Source organism: Nicotiana tomentosiformis, chromosome 6 (assembly GCF_000390325.3).
Source record: "Nicotiana tomentosiformis chromosome 6, ASM39032v3, whole genome shotgun sequence".
NCBI classification, from domain to species: Eukaryota; Viridiplantae; Streptophyta; class Magnoliopsida; order Solanales; family Solanaceae; genus Nicotiana; species Nicotiana tomentosiformis.
In genome coordinates, this window is record NC_090817.1 from 54,994,070 (window position 1) to 55,008,228 (window position 14,159).

The following is a 14,159-nucleotide window of genomic DNA, read 5'->3' on the forward strand; positions in this document are numbered from 1 at the left end:
AACATTGAAATTTCTAATTTCTACAAACAACTCCGGAACCTATCAAATCACGTCCGATTGACCTCAAATTTTGCACACAAGTCCTAAATGGTATAACAGAGGTATTCCAATTTTCAGAATCGGATTCCGACCCCGATATCAAAAAGTCAACCCCCGGTCAATCTTCTCAAAAATAAAACTTTCGGCATTCCAAGCCTAATTCCTCTACGGACTTCCAAATAATATTTCGGACACGCTCCTAAGCCCAAAATTACCATACGGAGCTATTGGAATCATCAAAATTCAAATCCAAGGTCATTTACACGTAGGTCTATATCCGGTCCACTTTTTTAACTTAAAATTTTCAATTATGAGACTAAGTGTCTCATTTCACTCCGAGTTCCTTCCGGACTCGAACCAACTAACCCGATATAACATAATATAGCTGAATAACACAAAAAGAAGTAGGAATGGGGAAAACGGGGTTATAACTCTCAAAACGACCGGTCGGGTCGTTACAACTGATTAGTATGGCGGGGCCCTGTCCCGACCTTTATGACATTTATGTACTCTTAGAGGCTTGTAGACATATGTCGTGTACGTGAAAGATTGTACGGCCTTGTAGGCCTATGTTTTGAGTTTATAAATGATCATGTTGGCCTATTAGGCCCGTATGTCACGTGTATATGATGAAATAATAAGAAAGATACGTTACGTTGGTACTCGGTTGAGTAAGGTACCGGGTGCCCGTCGCGGCCCATTGGTTTGGGTCGTGACATACACATACTTTACCCTTATTAAAAATTCACATAACATCTTTATGGAGCAAATATTGAGAATAACCCGTTCACTTTTTTCAACTCTAAATCTCTACGCCGAACACCCAAACTAAAACTTTGGCGACCTCTAACAATTCCTCTAAGATGTGCTAGCATGAATATGATGATAAAATTTTCTATCCCATATATTTGATCATGGGATGATGCTTCTTCTTTGAGATGTTTGAACCTTCACCCCCCATAGATTTAATACAAAGAGAGACAACGAGGTTTGAGATTGGGCTGTAATTAATCAAGAATCCATCAATGAGCCTCAGCAGAGTATTTCATGAGGTTATATATCCTAAGAGACATGAAGCTTACTAATGATAACGCTGACCAGATTAATCATAGTGATGACATCATTGATTTGACAAACGAGGCATAGAGTTAACTAGTATATTGGCAATAGAAATCCTTAAGGAGGAATAGTCAAGTACGTGACATCAGTTACCTACTTGAGTGTAGGGAAGAATTATTTAATTCGAAATGAGAATATTCTGGCACCCTGAATGTGATATGGGTTTCAAAATACATGAAGTTGCATTATGTTCTTAACAGTAACTAGCACAAGGAATCTATGCCACAAGCCTACGAGGATGAAAAAGAAAGTTGAACACTTGTGAGATTATTATCATTCTCATAACTTAACCTTTGCCAATAGTTGATCCTATATGAGAGGACTAGAGATACGACGAACTTGTATTTTAAATCAATTTACTCATGATATGTGCCAAAATCTGGAAGCATCTAATTTCAACCTTTCACGAGTGAAACCACATAGCTAGGACATCTAAATATTTGGGATGAAATCATGTATTTGTTAGAGAAAATGAACACTTTTCTATGAGATAGACATGTTTCTTCCATAATAACTCTTAGGCTGCAATACCAGGCCACTTCATAGAAGACTACAATACTAGGTACAAAGTGAGCTACTTACTGTGAGATGATTTAGGTGAACATGAAATTCATACTGAGATGGGCAAACACCAAGATCTTCTTGTGACAAATTTGTGATAAATCTCAAATTTCTCAGAAACTTTATGCGGACAAGCGGCCCTTTTCAATTGACATGTACGCACATGATAGGTGCTGAGATATGCTCTCTTGTTATTAGACAGTGAAAAGGATTCATGATACTATTCATAAAGGAGTAAAGTGATTGTTCCAATCATAGGAGCCACATACACCGGAGAGAAAAAAAAAGTGGCTCAAGAAGGATCTCAACACTAAGCTGCTTTACATTATATTTGATACCACATAGGTAAATATTATGATGGTGCGTTCATAGGCACAAGTGAGCAGATGTTATCCATTCGATTCAAAAGGTTCTGTAAGAAATTCATCAGGTATAGTCTCTTGTTGAGAATTCAGGAAAGCAAGTGGGAAGTATTAATCCTAGAGTTATAACTCAATTCAAGGACATAATTATAGAGCTCAATTCCACAAGAGGTTGTAAATAAGCGAATTTGTGATAGAGTAGATTCACGAATAATGTGTCTCATTCAAAAAGTAAGTACATGCAACGTTTTGTGATTCAATGTAAGACCATGTTTATGAGGGCTCTCCAATATGGATGCACATATACAACAAGGAAAAATAATGTGGTGTTCATAATGATGTACTAAGGAGTGACTTACATGGTGATTTTAGATTGACACGGCAATACCTTAATTGATTCCCCTCGACTCCACATCCATAACATACATTGGTACCATAGTGGCATACCCCTGAATGACATCTCCTACATTTCACACAATGAGGATGAGGTCTGTTAAACTGACTCGCCCCACTTACCTAATATTTACCTTTTTTGCATACATAAAAAAATATTCCCCTTATCCTTCCTCCAAGACTTCATGGCAGGGGTAACAATCTCTATACCGGTTTGTTGTGTGGGCCTTTGAAATTGCCCAAGTCTGTCACCCCTAACACTCTCCTGAGCATACCGTGATGGATATACCCAACCTAGGGAATTTGTTCATCTTGTGTCTCCTCTTTCCACAACCATAACATATTTCAAGAGTCACTTAACACGTCCCCAAATGGCGTTTCTTACAATCAAACATCCCGGCTTATTGGTACAAACAACCCTCTTTCGTTTCTTAGGTACTCTTACCACATGATCCAGTGGCACGATAACATTAATAGGGACAAGGACACTTCCCTTAGCAACTGGTTATTTAATTTCCTCCTCGCTGACTCGAACTCGTGGGTTACTCATATGGAAAATGAGACATGATGAGGAAATTAGCTCCCTATCTTGAGTTCTATCGCACGATCTTGAATATCAAAGAAGTGTGAAATTCCTAAATGTCCAAGTAGCCTCCTCATTATAGATGTGGTCGACAACACACCGATAAGAAGGACTATACTATACACGACTCCGAGACATCCTAAGACACTTTAAAACCTTAGGCTCTGATACCAAGTTTGTCATGCCCCAAACTCGGGGAGTGCGACCGGCGTTCAACCGAGTAAACCCGGCTGAGCTACACTGTTAGATTTCATTCTACCCAAATTCAACCACGAATAAAGAGGATATGTACTCCATTAATCAAACACTAATAAGATTTCATTAACAACTCCCATTTCATTTTCATTAGCAGCTTCATTCATAATTTCCAAAATATTACAGGTTTATAGATATAATGAAAAACATGTCTGACAAATACCAACATTTCTAGTTCAATTCCCAACATCGACTACTACCCACAACCTGTCTACGGAGCCTCTAAGTACAACAGAAGAGTAGTATGGAAGTGCCGACAACAAGGCCCCAACTATACCTTAAAACACAATGTACAACTCAAATGACATCAGGCCCGGAATAGAGTAGGGCTCACCAAAACCTGCTGAATAGAGAGAGTGACTGCTAACGAGGACCAAAGTTGCCCCGCTGATGAACCACCTACATCCATTGAAGATGCAGCGCCCCCGGCAAAAGGGATGTTAGTACATATGGAATAGTACTGGTATGTAAAACTAACTGTCCTCTTTCAAAATAAAATGCCAACATAAAAGGGAAAACCATGGAAATAACAATCAACAATCAATGATATCCAATTTCCAAGATAAAACATATTAATTTCCAAAATACGAAGATAATATTATTTTTGGTTGGGAGATCTTTAGCACCGATATACCATTGTTCACAATACCAATATTCAGAGTACCAATAACACCGTTCACAGTACCAATATTCACAATACCAATACCACCGTACTTTTAGTACGGAGTCCGATCACGACCCGATCGACTAGGCCATCTCATTAGAGACATCAACCACAATCACAATTTCAATTACAATTTCCAGCAAAATCACCACCATGTGTGCGGCATGGTATCCGATCATGACCCGATCGGCTAGGCCATCTCACCACAATGCCGTGTGGATCGACATCATCCTTTTCTATCAATCATCATCCCAATTAAGGGGAATAATTTTATCACATCAATCTCATCCCAAATAAGGGGAATAATTTTATCACATCAATCTCATCCCAAATAAGGGGAATAATTTTATCACATCAATCTCATCTCAAATAAGGGGAATAATCACAATTCACTCCTACACCGGCACTTGTAGTTTCGGGGTTAGGTTATTTTAACCTATTTCAACCTACCCTTCCTCGGTGACTATCGATACTCCCAAAAAATATTTTTTGATTTGTTTACAAAGGAAATAACAATACAAATGCGTTTACCTCATAACTTTTCATATCGTATATAGACTCATTGGCACTTTCAACCACTTTCAACATCATTATTTCATTGTCTCTCTTGGCCATACATATGATTCATCATTCAAGGCACGGTGGCCGTATTTGATATTCCACACTTTCATTTCATCCCTCTCATGTATCGTCATCATAAATATCAACATATATAATATTCCGGAAATCACAACTTTAAGTTCATTAGTAATGAAGACTTTAAACACAATGAATTTCTTTCCAAGAAATAGAGTAAAATGGTTGGCAATCGAAGCACAAGTTAAAATCATAAACGAGTAACACATCATTTATTCTTGAAATACTTTTCCACAAAAAGGGCAATACATAATTTTCACTCAAGAATATGTAAGAACGCAAAACACATCGAAACTACTTATAAGGCATAGCATTAGTTAAAACAGCCACATACGGGCGTCACTTGAGTTCATAAGATTTTAGGCAATTCTATTTTCGAAGTAAATTTCTAAAGTGTTGAATCAAAGCTCACTTCATAATCTTTCTCACATCATCTCATTTCATTGGCACCATTATTCACAAGTATAACTTTCACCCTTGGCACGTTGGCCACACTTTATATCCCTAATTCACTTATTTCACTTCCAACCATCTTTATAGATTATCAACAATAAGACATTTCCAATCAAGACTTTAGGTACACGTATGAGCAATTAAGAGTCTTAAGCATATTGATATTTTCTCACACAATTTGGCATCATAACCTTCATTTGAAACACGACTCAAAGACATAGCATTTTAATACACATATCATTCTTGAACACATTCCCAAAGGATAACATAATGTGATAGGAACATTCGGAACACGTTTTGAATGAATAATTCTCAACACTTTGCTTATTCGGGACAATCGAATTTATTGGGAACAACTCGGAACATAGAATAATGAACTTGAGACAACCATACTTGAAACTTACAGGAACATCATGGAATTCAATTCTAAGAGAGTAGTTTAGCCATCATACCTCACTTTGAGCTTTCCTTAAATTACTACAACGTTCCGAAAATCCTAGCAATCCCAATCTATTTGAGACATAACAAAATTAAATACAAATTAGGAAGATATTCATGGTTTCAGCTTATTTGAGCATTTCATCAAACACTTGGTGTGCAAATTTAACTACAAGGTTCTTCTACAAGATTTTCTTCACTCCTCAACCCAATCTTTACCCATTTGAGCTCAACAATCTTCCCACAAACCTTATTGGTACATGCATGTATAAATAATACTCTCATACCCAAGAATCATACTCCTAATCAACCATCTTCTACCCAAATTTGAAATTGAAAAACTAGGGTATGGAATCTTACCTCTTAGATGAAGAACTTGTGAGATTTCCTTATTGGATTTCAAAGCTTGGACAAGATCTTGATGAACAAAGCACTTGAGCTTCTTCCTCTCTCTATAACACTCTCACTTCTCTCTAGACTCACCAGAAAATCGTCCCAAATAAAGCCCCAAAGGTTATTTATTAAAATAGGGTCGGTTACAAAAAACTCAAAAATTACACAGCCGCGCATGGGACGCCGCGGGGTGCGGCGCGGCAATGAAAAATGTGCCTAGAAAGGAAATTTTGAAGTGTTCTGGAAATCCCCACAGGCGCGCCGCATGGGGCGGCGCGGTAGTGTCACCTTCTGCCAGCTTTTGGTAATTTGGTCATACCTTCTTGTATGAGTGTCCAAATGATGAACGGTTTGAACCGTTAGAAACTAAACTCGATGATCTTTCATTTGATAGGTTATTCATCACATAACTCCTTATATATATATATATATATGTAGATATGCTCGTCCAAAGTTTGGTCTTGTGCGTACTCATTTGGAACTTTAGTCTATCAAGTAATTTCCAACTTTACTTAGACTTGGGGCTCTCCTTAGACCCCACACCACTTATAATATGCCTCGTACACTTATTATCATATCCAATTGATATCTATCATATTAATAGTCCTCGTCTGCACACAACATAATATAATTAGCGCACATCAACTTTCTTAATAGCGCTTAAGTACTTCGAAATTTTTCGGGATGTTACGTCATGTGTGCAAAAGTTAGGATTTTTCCAGTCTCAGAGCACAATTTTCGGAGGCAAGCCATCGTACGCCATATTGATGGACTAGCTTGAGCCAGACAGATTTGATACCGGTGGCAGAATTATAAAATTATTGGGTTAATTCCTTGACCCAATCTCAAAGTTAAAGGGTATGTATAAACATACATGAACCCTGGTTTGGAAAAGTGACCCTTTCCACTTCACTAGGTGCGAAGATTTCAATGTTGTTTCATTCGCAATCTTCCTTCACGATAGGGATGGTAGGAAGACGAATGGAAGAAGGGTATCTACGAACATGCCAGTGTCTGTCACTTTTGGGGTTAGTGGGTTCTTTCTGGACTTGAAGGTCATACTGGGTATTAAGTTGAAGGGGTATGATGGAGTTCACGGTAGGAGGTTCAGACTCGAAATCAACCTCTTTTGTTTTGTTCTTCTTAGGGCCACCTCCGAAGAGAAGGCTAGTGTTTCCGAGGACAACGGTGTTAAAAGATATGATGGTATGAAATTTGAGAAGAGAAGTTTTACTGAGGAAGATGAATTCTGCAGTAGGGTTCTAAGAAGACGAAGAGTTTGTGAAAGTGAAAAGTAAAATTGAAGAGTAGGGAAGGAGTTTATAAGCGGTATAATTCGTGGTCATGATTACCTTGGAAACTGAAAAAAATATTTGCGAAATCATGGGATAACACGTGTTCGGGTCATTAAATGCGAAGAGAAATTTTGCGAAATCATGGGATAACACGTGTTCGGGTCATTAAATGCGAAGAGACGTGCGTTCTTTCAAGTGTCTGAAACCATTCAGAAACTTACCCGCTAAGAAATAAAGTTTTATCTACTTCCCGGTAACACTAAAGTATTGTCATCGCAAAGTAGGGGGACTATCTGTATGAGGTAAAATTAGTTAGCGGCAGTTGGACAAATGACGAGATGACACGTAGAACTGAAAACAGGTAATATGTGAGTCAACAAATAGTTGGCACCGGATGCAAGTATGTGATCGGTACTGTGTGAATTCCGAAGGCATGGGAACTGATAACAAAGATTTAAAGGGATGACATCGGACATGAGCAGTCGTTACAAAGAATCTCTTTAATAAAAGCCAATCGTTATGCAGCCATCAATGATGATTTTATTCTCATTCAAGAGGAGCTTGATTTGGGGATCGTATCTCCCTCAATAGAGCTATAAATAGGAGAATTGGTATCCATTTTATGACACGAAAAATCATTTGTACACAAAGGATATAATTTGCTCTCATGTTATAAAATTATTCGCTTTCTTTGTTCTTAATTTTGTTCATATCACTGCTTTCGGGAAGGCTTATCATACCATCAGACTTGTATTTCTTTAAGTTATTTTTACATTCTTGATTTCATTCTTATTAATTTCGTATTTTTAGATCAAGTTAATTCACGTGTCTATAAACCACGTTACAAATTCAACTGTACGGGTAAACAATAGAGAAATCTCGAAACAATGTTTGTTGCGAAGGCACACATCCCGACCTAACAAACTCTAGAAACCTGACTTAGACTATCAATAGCAGAACCTGACCATCCTTTTCATTTCTTTACATTGCATTGAAACATAAATTTCTTCTTGGATGACGAGATTATAAATAAAAAAGTAATTAGGTGATAATCAAACACAATTACGTTCATACCTACATTAATTTGACATCAAATTAAAATTAAAAGGGGTGCGTAAAGAGAAGCTCAATCACATAAAGAAATACATCCCGCTATAAGAGTTTAAACATACCGAAAACCAAGAATTTTACTGGTTAATCTCGTGATTCGTGATAAATTCAAGGGATTTTTTCTTTTAAAAAGCTGTAGTAATTTAGAATTGTGTCTTCTCATCGTTCTCTGTTGCAAAATCCAGTGCAGACAAATATAATAATCTCCATTTTCCCTTGAATTTCTTTATCCATCCAAATGGCACAAAGGAAATCCAATTTTTTTGGATTTCTCTTAATAATTCCGAATTCCAGTAATGCTACTGCATATCATGTTTCAGTAATATGAAGCACGTTACAGTAAAAGACCAATTACTAATGCAGAATGCTCACTGGTTAATTTTACAAGGAGGTGCTCTGACCAGTATACCCTACCTAGTTCATTTTGGTTTTCAATGATAATCTATAATCCCAAAAAAAAGCTATGAACAGAAGAACTAGGAATTGTATCACCATCGGTTTTCAGGACATCAGAGTCTCCGATCAGGCTGATAGAAGTTTCTGGTGCACCGTATATGTATTTTGCTTCTCAAGCTTCTTCCACAAATACAAAGCTCTTCTAATTATGGTATCCGCGGAAAATCCTTCAGCATAAGCACTAATAGCCGTTAAGAGGCTAGTAAATTTCTCCCCGCCATCCTGTATCCAAAATCTCAACTTTCAGATGCCAGCAATCATACATGCATCAGCATTTGCTTTATTTTTTCATAAGTTCTTGAACTGATTTTCTAATGCTTGTTCCAAACTATATAACTTCAAGCTTCAATACAATATACACACGCATAGCAAAAACCTATCTCGGACATAGACCTAATCTTGAAAACAGATAAGTAGCTTACACCAAGTTTAGGCATCAGGCTAATCAAAACTCACACAACAAACACTTGCAGGGATAGACAAGGTGCTTTTAAATGTATGGACTGCTCTAGCTGCTGTCTGTGCGGACCTTGAAATTCGTTGTGAGGAACATTTATCTTTGAGCAATGTATAGACATACTGCATGTCAAAATTTATTCTTCCAAGGAAAGAGCAATATTCCATAGGCTGAAAACAAATATACGAGAAATTTGGACTAGAAGAACGACATACGTCACAATTAATAACCACGTGTACGTTACAGGTATAATGCGAGAAATTTAGAAGTTCAACTCCCTGAAGTGCCCTGTCCTCACTCTAGGAAAATTATTTTACTATTTGCCACCAGACATATTTGGATGGTTGGATGTTGGCGCTCTAGTCAACACTTCAAATAGCTTATAGACATCAACAAACATGGACACTGTAGGTCTAAGGACCTTAATAATAAGTGAATTGCTGAGTTGCACCCAAATGTAGAGCCCGTTTGGCCAAGCTGCCAAAATCTGCTTATTTTAAAAAGTACTTTTTTTAGAAGTTTGTGTTTGGCAAATTCATTTAAGTACTTTTTGCAACATTTGGTAAACAAATTGTGTTTGGTCAATCTTACTAAAAAGTGCTTTTGAGTGTTAAATTACCAAAAAGGAAAGTACCAAGGTCTTATAATTCTTTTAAAGAGAAAAATGAACTTAAATATTTATCGTAAGAGACTTTTATTTTTTTTATTTTATTTAATTAAAATATAAAACATAAAGTAAACAAACATATTAAAGATTTAAATCAATTTTACATATATAGTTCTTATACCAAAGCATATAATATTATATAGACTTATTTTTACATGATGATTTGAATAATAAAAATATATCATTCAGTATAAATTAGAAGTCGATTCCACAAATTCTATATATTGATAATCCACAATAAAATAATAAGTAAAATCACTCACACATGATAATATTTCTCAATAGTTTCATCTCTATTTCTATCACACAACGCCTTCATATTAGTAGAAGACTTGTCTTGCATTTCTAAAGGAATATCATAAGGTCTATCTCTTTCATCAATCTCTGTAGTAATGTCTTCATTAGCATAATAGTTGAATTCCTTATCGGTAGAAGAATGTCGTCGGATGAAATTATGTATAGCCATGGTAGTTGTAACTAGATGATTCTTAGTGTCAAACTTGAAAAATGGCATTGAGCGTAAAATAGAAATAATTTTAAATATATAAAAAAATCGTAAAAAAATAGTTAAGTATGTTTAAATTCAAATTCAAAAAGAGTAACTAATTATTAACAACACATAATGTATAATTTAATTTTTTTTTAAATTTAAATTCAAAAAGAAACTAATTATTAACTAACCTTGCTAACTTTTTCTTAAATTGCCAAGTGGCCTAATGTGAGGCTGCCACTTGGCTTAATGTTGATGTTTTTTCTTCTTCTTTTAATAATATATAGATAGATTATGCAATGCAATTGTAAATTTATTATCAATTTGTAGGTAATTTTCACAAATTAGATTTGATAACTGTTTTAAAGATTCGGGAACTAATAGCATATAATAGAAGAAATTATAAATGATTATTTGTAGGAAAAGAATTGATAATCCAAAGAAGGAGGTAGATAACTTGCTTTAGTGTAAAAAAAAGAAGAAGATAATTTAGAAAGTTACAAGACATTACACAAAGAAAAAAATCGAAAACAAGAAAATCAATAAAGAATTTGGAAAGTTACAATATGATTCATGTATATGATATCTATAATTTTAAAAGAATGGTAAAAACTAGAAACAAAAATGAAAATAAAAAACATAAATTAGTAAGGGATAATTTGGAAAATATAAATTTATGGTGAGGATAGTTTTGTCTTGAATAAATTAATTTTCTACTTCTGCTTCTACTTCTTGGAAGAAGCTAGAATTTTCTACTTCTTCTCAAAAGCAGAAAAACTGCTTCTACTGCTGCTGGCCAAAAGTACTTCACTATACTGGCCAAACAGATTAAATTTTTAAAAAAGTACTTTTTGGGAGAAAAAGTATTTTTAGCCTCCCATAAGCTTGGCCAAACAGGCTCATAGGCAGCATCAAGATTTCTAGAGGGACAGCTACTTCATATTAATATTGGCTCACCTCTGGTTTCTCAAATATCAAGTCATCAGGGGCAAAAGGAACCATGTAGGATGGCAGATCACATCGTAATATTGCCTGCATAATTGACAGAATTAATCAGCGGGATGAATGATGAGTCACAGCTATATATCATAGGGAAAAAGCTACATACTAGATCCTTGCTTAGTCTAGCCAGCTCCGCATTGGATAGCAATACCTGAAAACAAATTAACCAGTCAACTTAAGTGTTTAAGTTACGACACACCTACTCTTCAAAAGCAGAAGAATGTGGAAGGAATCACACACGGAAGAGAGAAATATACATAATTCCATGAAGAAATCATTAACACATTCAAGAATAATCAATGAAGGAATAGAAATATTAGCTTATCTTGAGATTAAAAGAAAAGGAAACAAGAAAAGTTGAACAGTCAACTTTTCTTGATCTCATGATTAAAACCAGCTCCTTTTGAAGAAGATTCCAAGGAAATACACAAAACATATGGCAAATTGACATTGTAAGAGGTACTAGCATAGTTCCCAACCCAAAGGATAAGTAAAATATTATTTCCTGGAAATGTCATTATATCATACTAAAAGGCTGATAAAAATAATGTAAACTTAAATATAATATTTATGACAGAAATTAATTTTGAGGAGAGCTTTTGATGGCTTCCTGTCAAAGAAAGCCATTCATATTTTCATCTGATAGAGGATAAAGAACATAATGCTTGAAGCTAAACAAACTAGCTAACCCTATAATGTAACTATCCCAATTCACAATATTTAAGTATATCTGTATAGAATAATATCAGCAAGACCTTACCCCTACCTTTAAGAAGGCAGAGAGACAGCTTCCGCTAGACCCTCGGCTCATGAAAAATAAAAAGGAAGGACCAACAATAACAACAACAAAAAACCAATCAGAAAACCGAAGCGAAAGAAACAAGTAATAACAGAAATCTAAGAATAAGAAAATACAATACTAACATTAAGTAATGCACTAAAACTACTGGTACGAGTCAGGACAATACTCGGCTACCTAGCCCTCTACCTTAATTCTCAACCTCCACATCTTTCTATCCAGGATCATGTCCTCGGTAAGCTGGAGAATCGCCATGTCTTGCCTAATCACCTCTCCCTTATACTTCTCCGGCCTACCTCTACCTCTCATTAGGCCCTCCAAGACCAACCTCTCACACCTCCTCACTACAGCATCTGTGTCTCTCCTCTTCACATATCCGAACCATCTAAGCTCGCTTCACGCATATTGTCCTCCACAGGGGCCACACCCACCTTATCCTGAATAACTTCATCCATAATTTTATCTATCATGGTACGCTCGCATATCCATCTCAGCATCCTCATTTATGCCACCTTCATCTTCTGGACATAGGAGTTCATGACTGGCCAACACTCAGCCCCATACAACATAGTCGGTCTGACCACCGCTCTATAGAACTTATCTTAAGTTTTGGTGGCACATTGTTATCACACAAAATACAGGAAGCGACCCTCCATTTCATCCACCGTGTTCCAATAAGGTGTGTGACATCCTCGTCAATCTCCCCATTTATAACTGACCCAAGGTACTTGATACTTTCTCTCCTAGGGATGACTTGTGAATCAAGTCTCACGTCTTCGTCCATTTCCTGAGTCGCACCACTGAACTTGCACTCGAAGTAGTCTGTCTTGGTCCTGCTCAACTTGAAACCTTTAGACTCCAGGGTCTGCCTCAAAACCTCTAACCTCGCGTTAACACCGTCTCGCGTCTCGTCAATCAGTACAATGTCATCCGCAAATAACATGCACCATGGCACCTCCCCTTGAATGTGGCGCGTTAGTGCGTCAATCGCCAGTACATACTGATTTGCTAATATCATGATGAATCTTCTATGCTCCAACACTCTCCCTCAAGCCAGCTTGAGAATAGTTTTCATTGCCAGCTTGCTTATCAAACTGTCGATTTGCTTTGTTTGCAGTCCTTTAGTAAGTAAATCAGTGGTTGTTGGTAATGTATGGCATACAACACAGTCCATTATCAAGTTTTTCGTAAGTGTCAATCTACTTCTGCATGTTTTGCTATTTCATGAAGAACCATATTATGAGCAATAGAAATTGATGCTTTACTATCGCAGTATACATTCACGGGAGAAAATTGAAAATTGAAAATCTTCAAGAATTCTAAGAATCGTTTACTCCACATTTCACAAATCTCATGAGCAACTGGTCTAAATTCAACCATTGTGTGAGAAAGAAGAGGCCCAGACCCCCACTGTGTGGGATTGCACTGGGTTTGGTATTGTTGTTGTTGTTGTGTGAGAAAGAAGAGAGTTTGAGAGAGAACTTAATTATTCCCTCAAAGCAATTGGGGCTTTTGGCTAAGTTATAAGAAAAGAAAGAGAATCAAAATGTATATTATTATAGGAGTAAATCAAGCTATACTCTATCTACAAGATCCTAGAATATTCTACGAGATTCTAACACTTCCCCTCAAGCTGGTCACAAATGTGCTAACACAAGAATCAGTGAGGGACTTGGTGAAAATATCTACAAGCTCATTTCACTTCACGAATTTTGTAACAATATTTTCTGAGAGTATCTTTTCTATGATACAGTGACAGACGATGTCAACGTGTTTAGTTCTCTTATGAAACACGAGATTTGATGCAATATGAAGAGCATCTTGGTTATCACACACAAATTTTATCGGATTGATTTCTCCAAACTTCAATTAATTAGCATTTGCTTAATAGATATTAGTTTGCAAATTGCCAAAGCCAATGCTTGGTATTCGCTTCCGTACTAGATCGAGCAACCACATTTTGTTTCTTGCTTTTCCAAAACACCAA

At 36.3% G+C, this 14,159-nt stretch overlaps 1 protein-coding gene across 6 annotated transcripts in view; it reads right to left on the reverse strand.

The window, feature by feature from the left end:
* Window positions 1-8,486: 8,486 nt before the first annotated feature.
* LOC108945758 (uncharacterized) overlaps window positions 8,487-14,159 on the reverse strand; it is a 63,003-nt gene continuing 57,330 nt past the window's right edge. For 5 of the 6 annotated variants that reach the window (XM_070177373.1, XM_070177372.1, XM_070177370.1 and 2 more), the window contains 3 exons: window positions 11,480-11,524; window positions 11,329-11,403; window positions 8,487-8,979 (listed from right to left, as the gene is read on the reverse strand). In XM_070177373.1, coding sequence (XP_070033474.1) covers window positions 8,824-8,979; window positions 11,329-11,403; window positions 11,480-11,524 — 276 coding nt within the window. In that variant the 3' untranslated portion in view covers window positions 8,487-8,823. The remainder of the gene's footprint in view (window positions 8,980-11,328; window positions 11,404-11,479; window positions 11,525-14,159) is intronic. The other variant, XM_070177374.1, reaches the window with a different exon arrangement.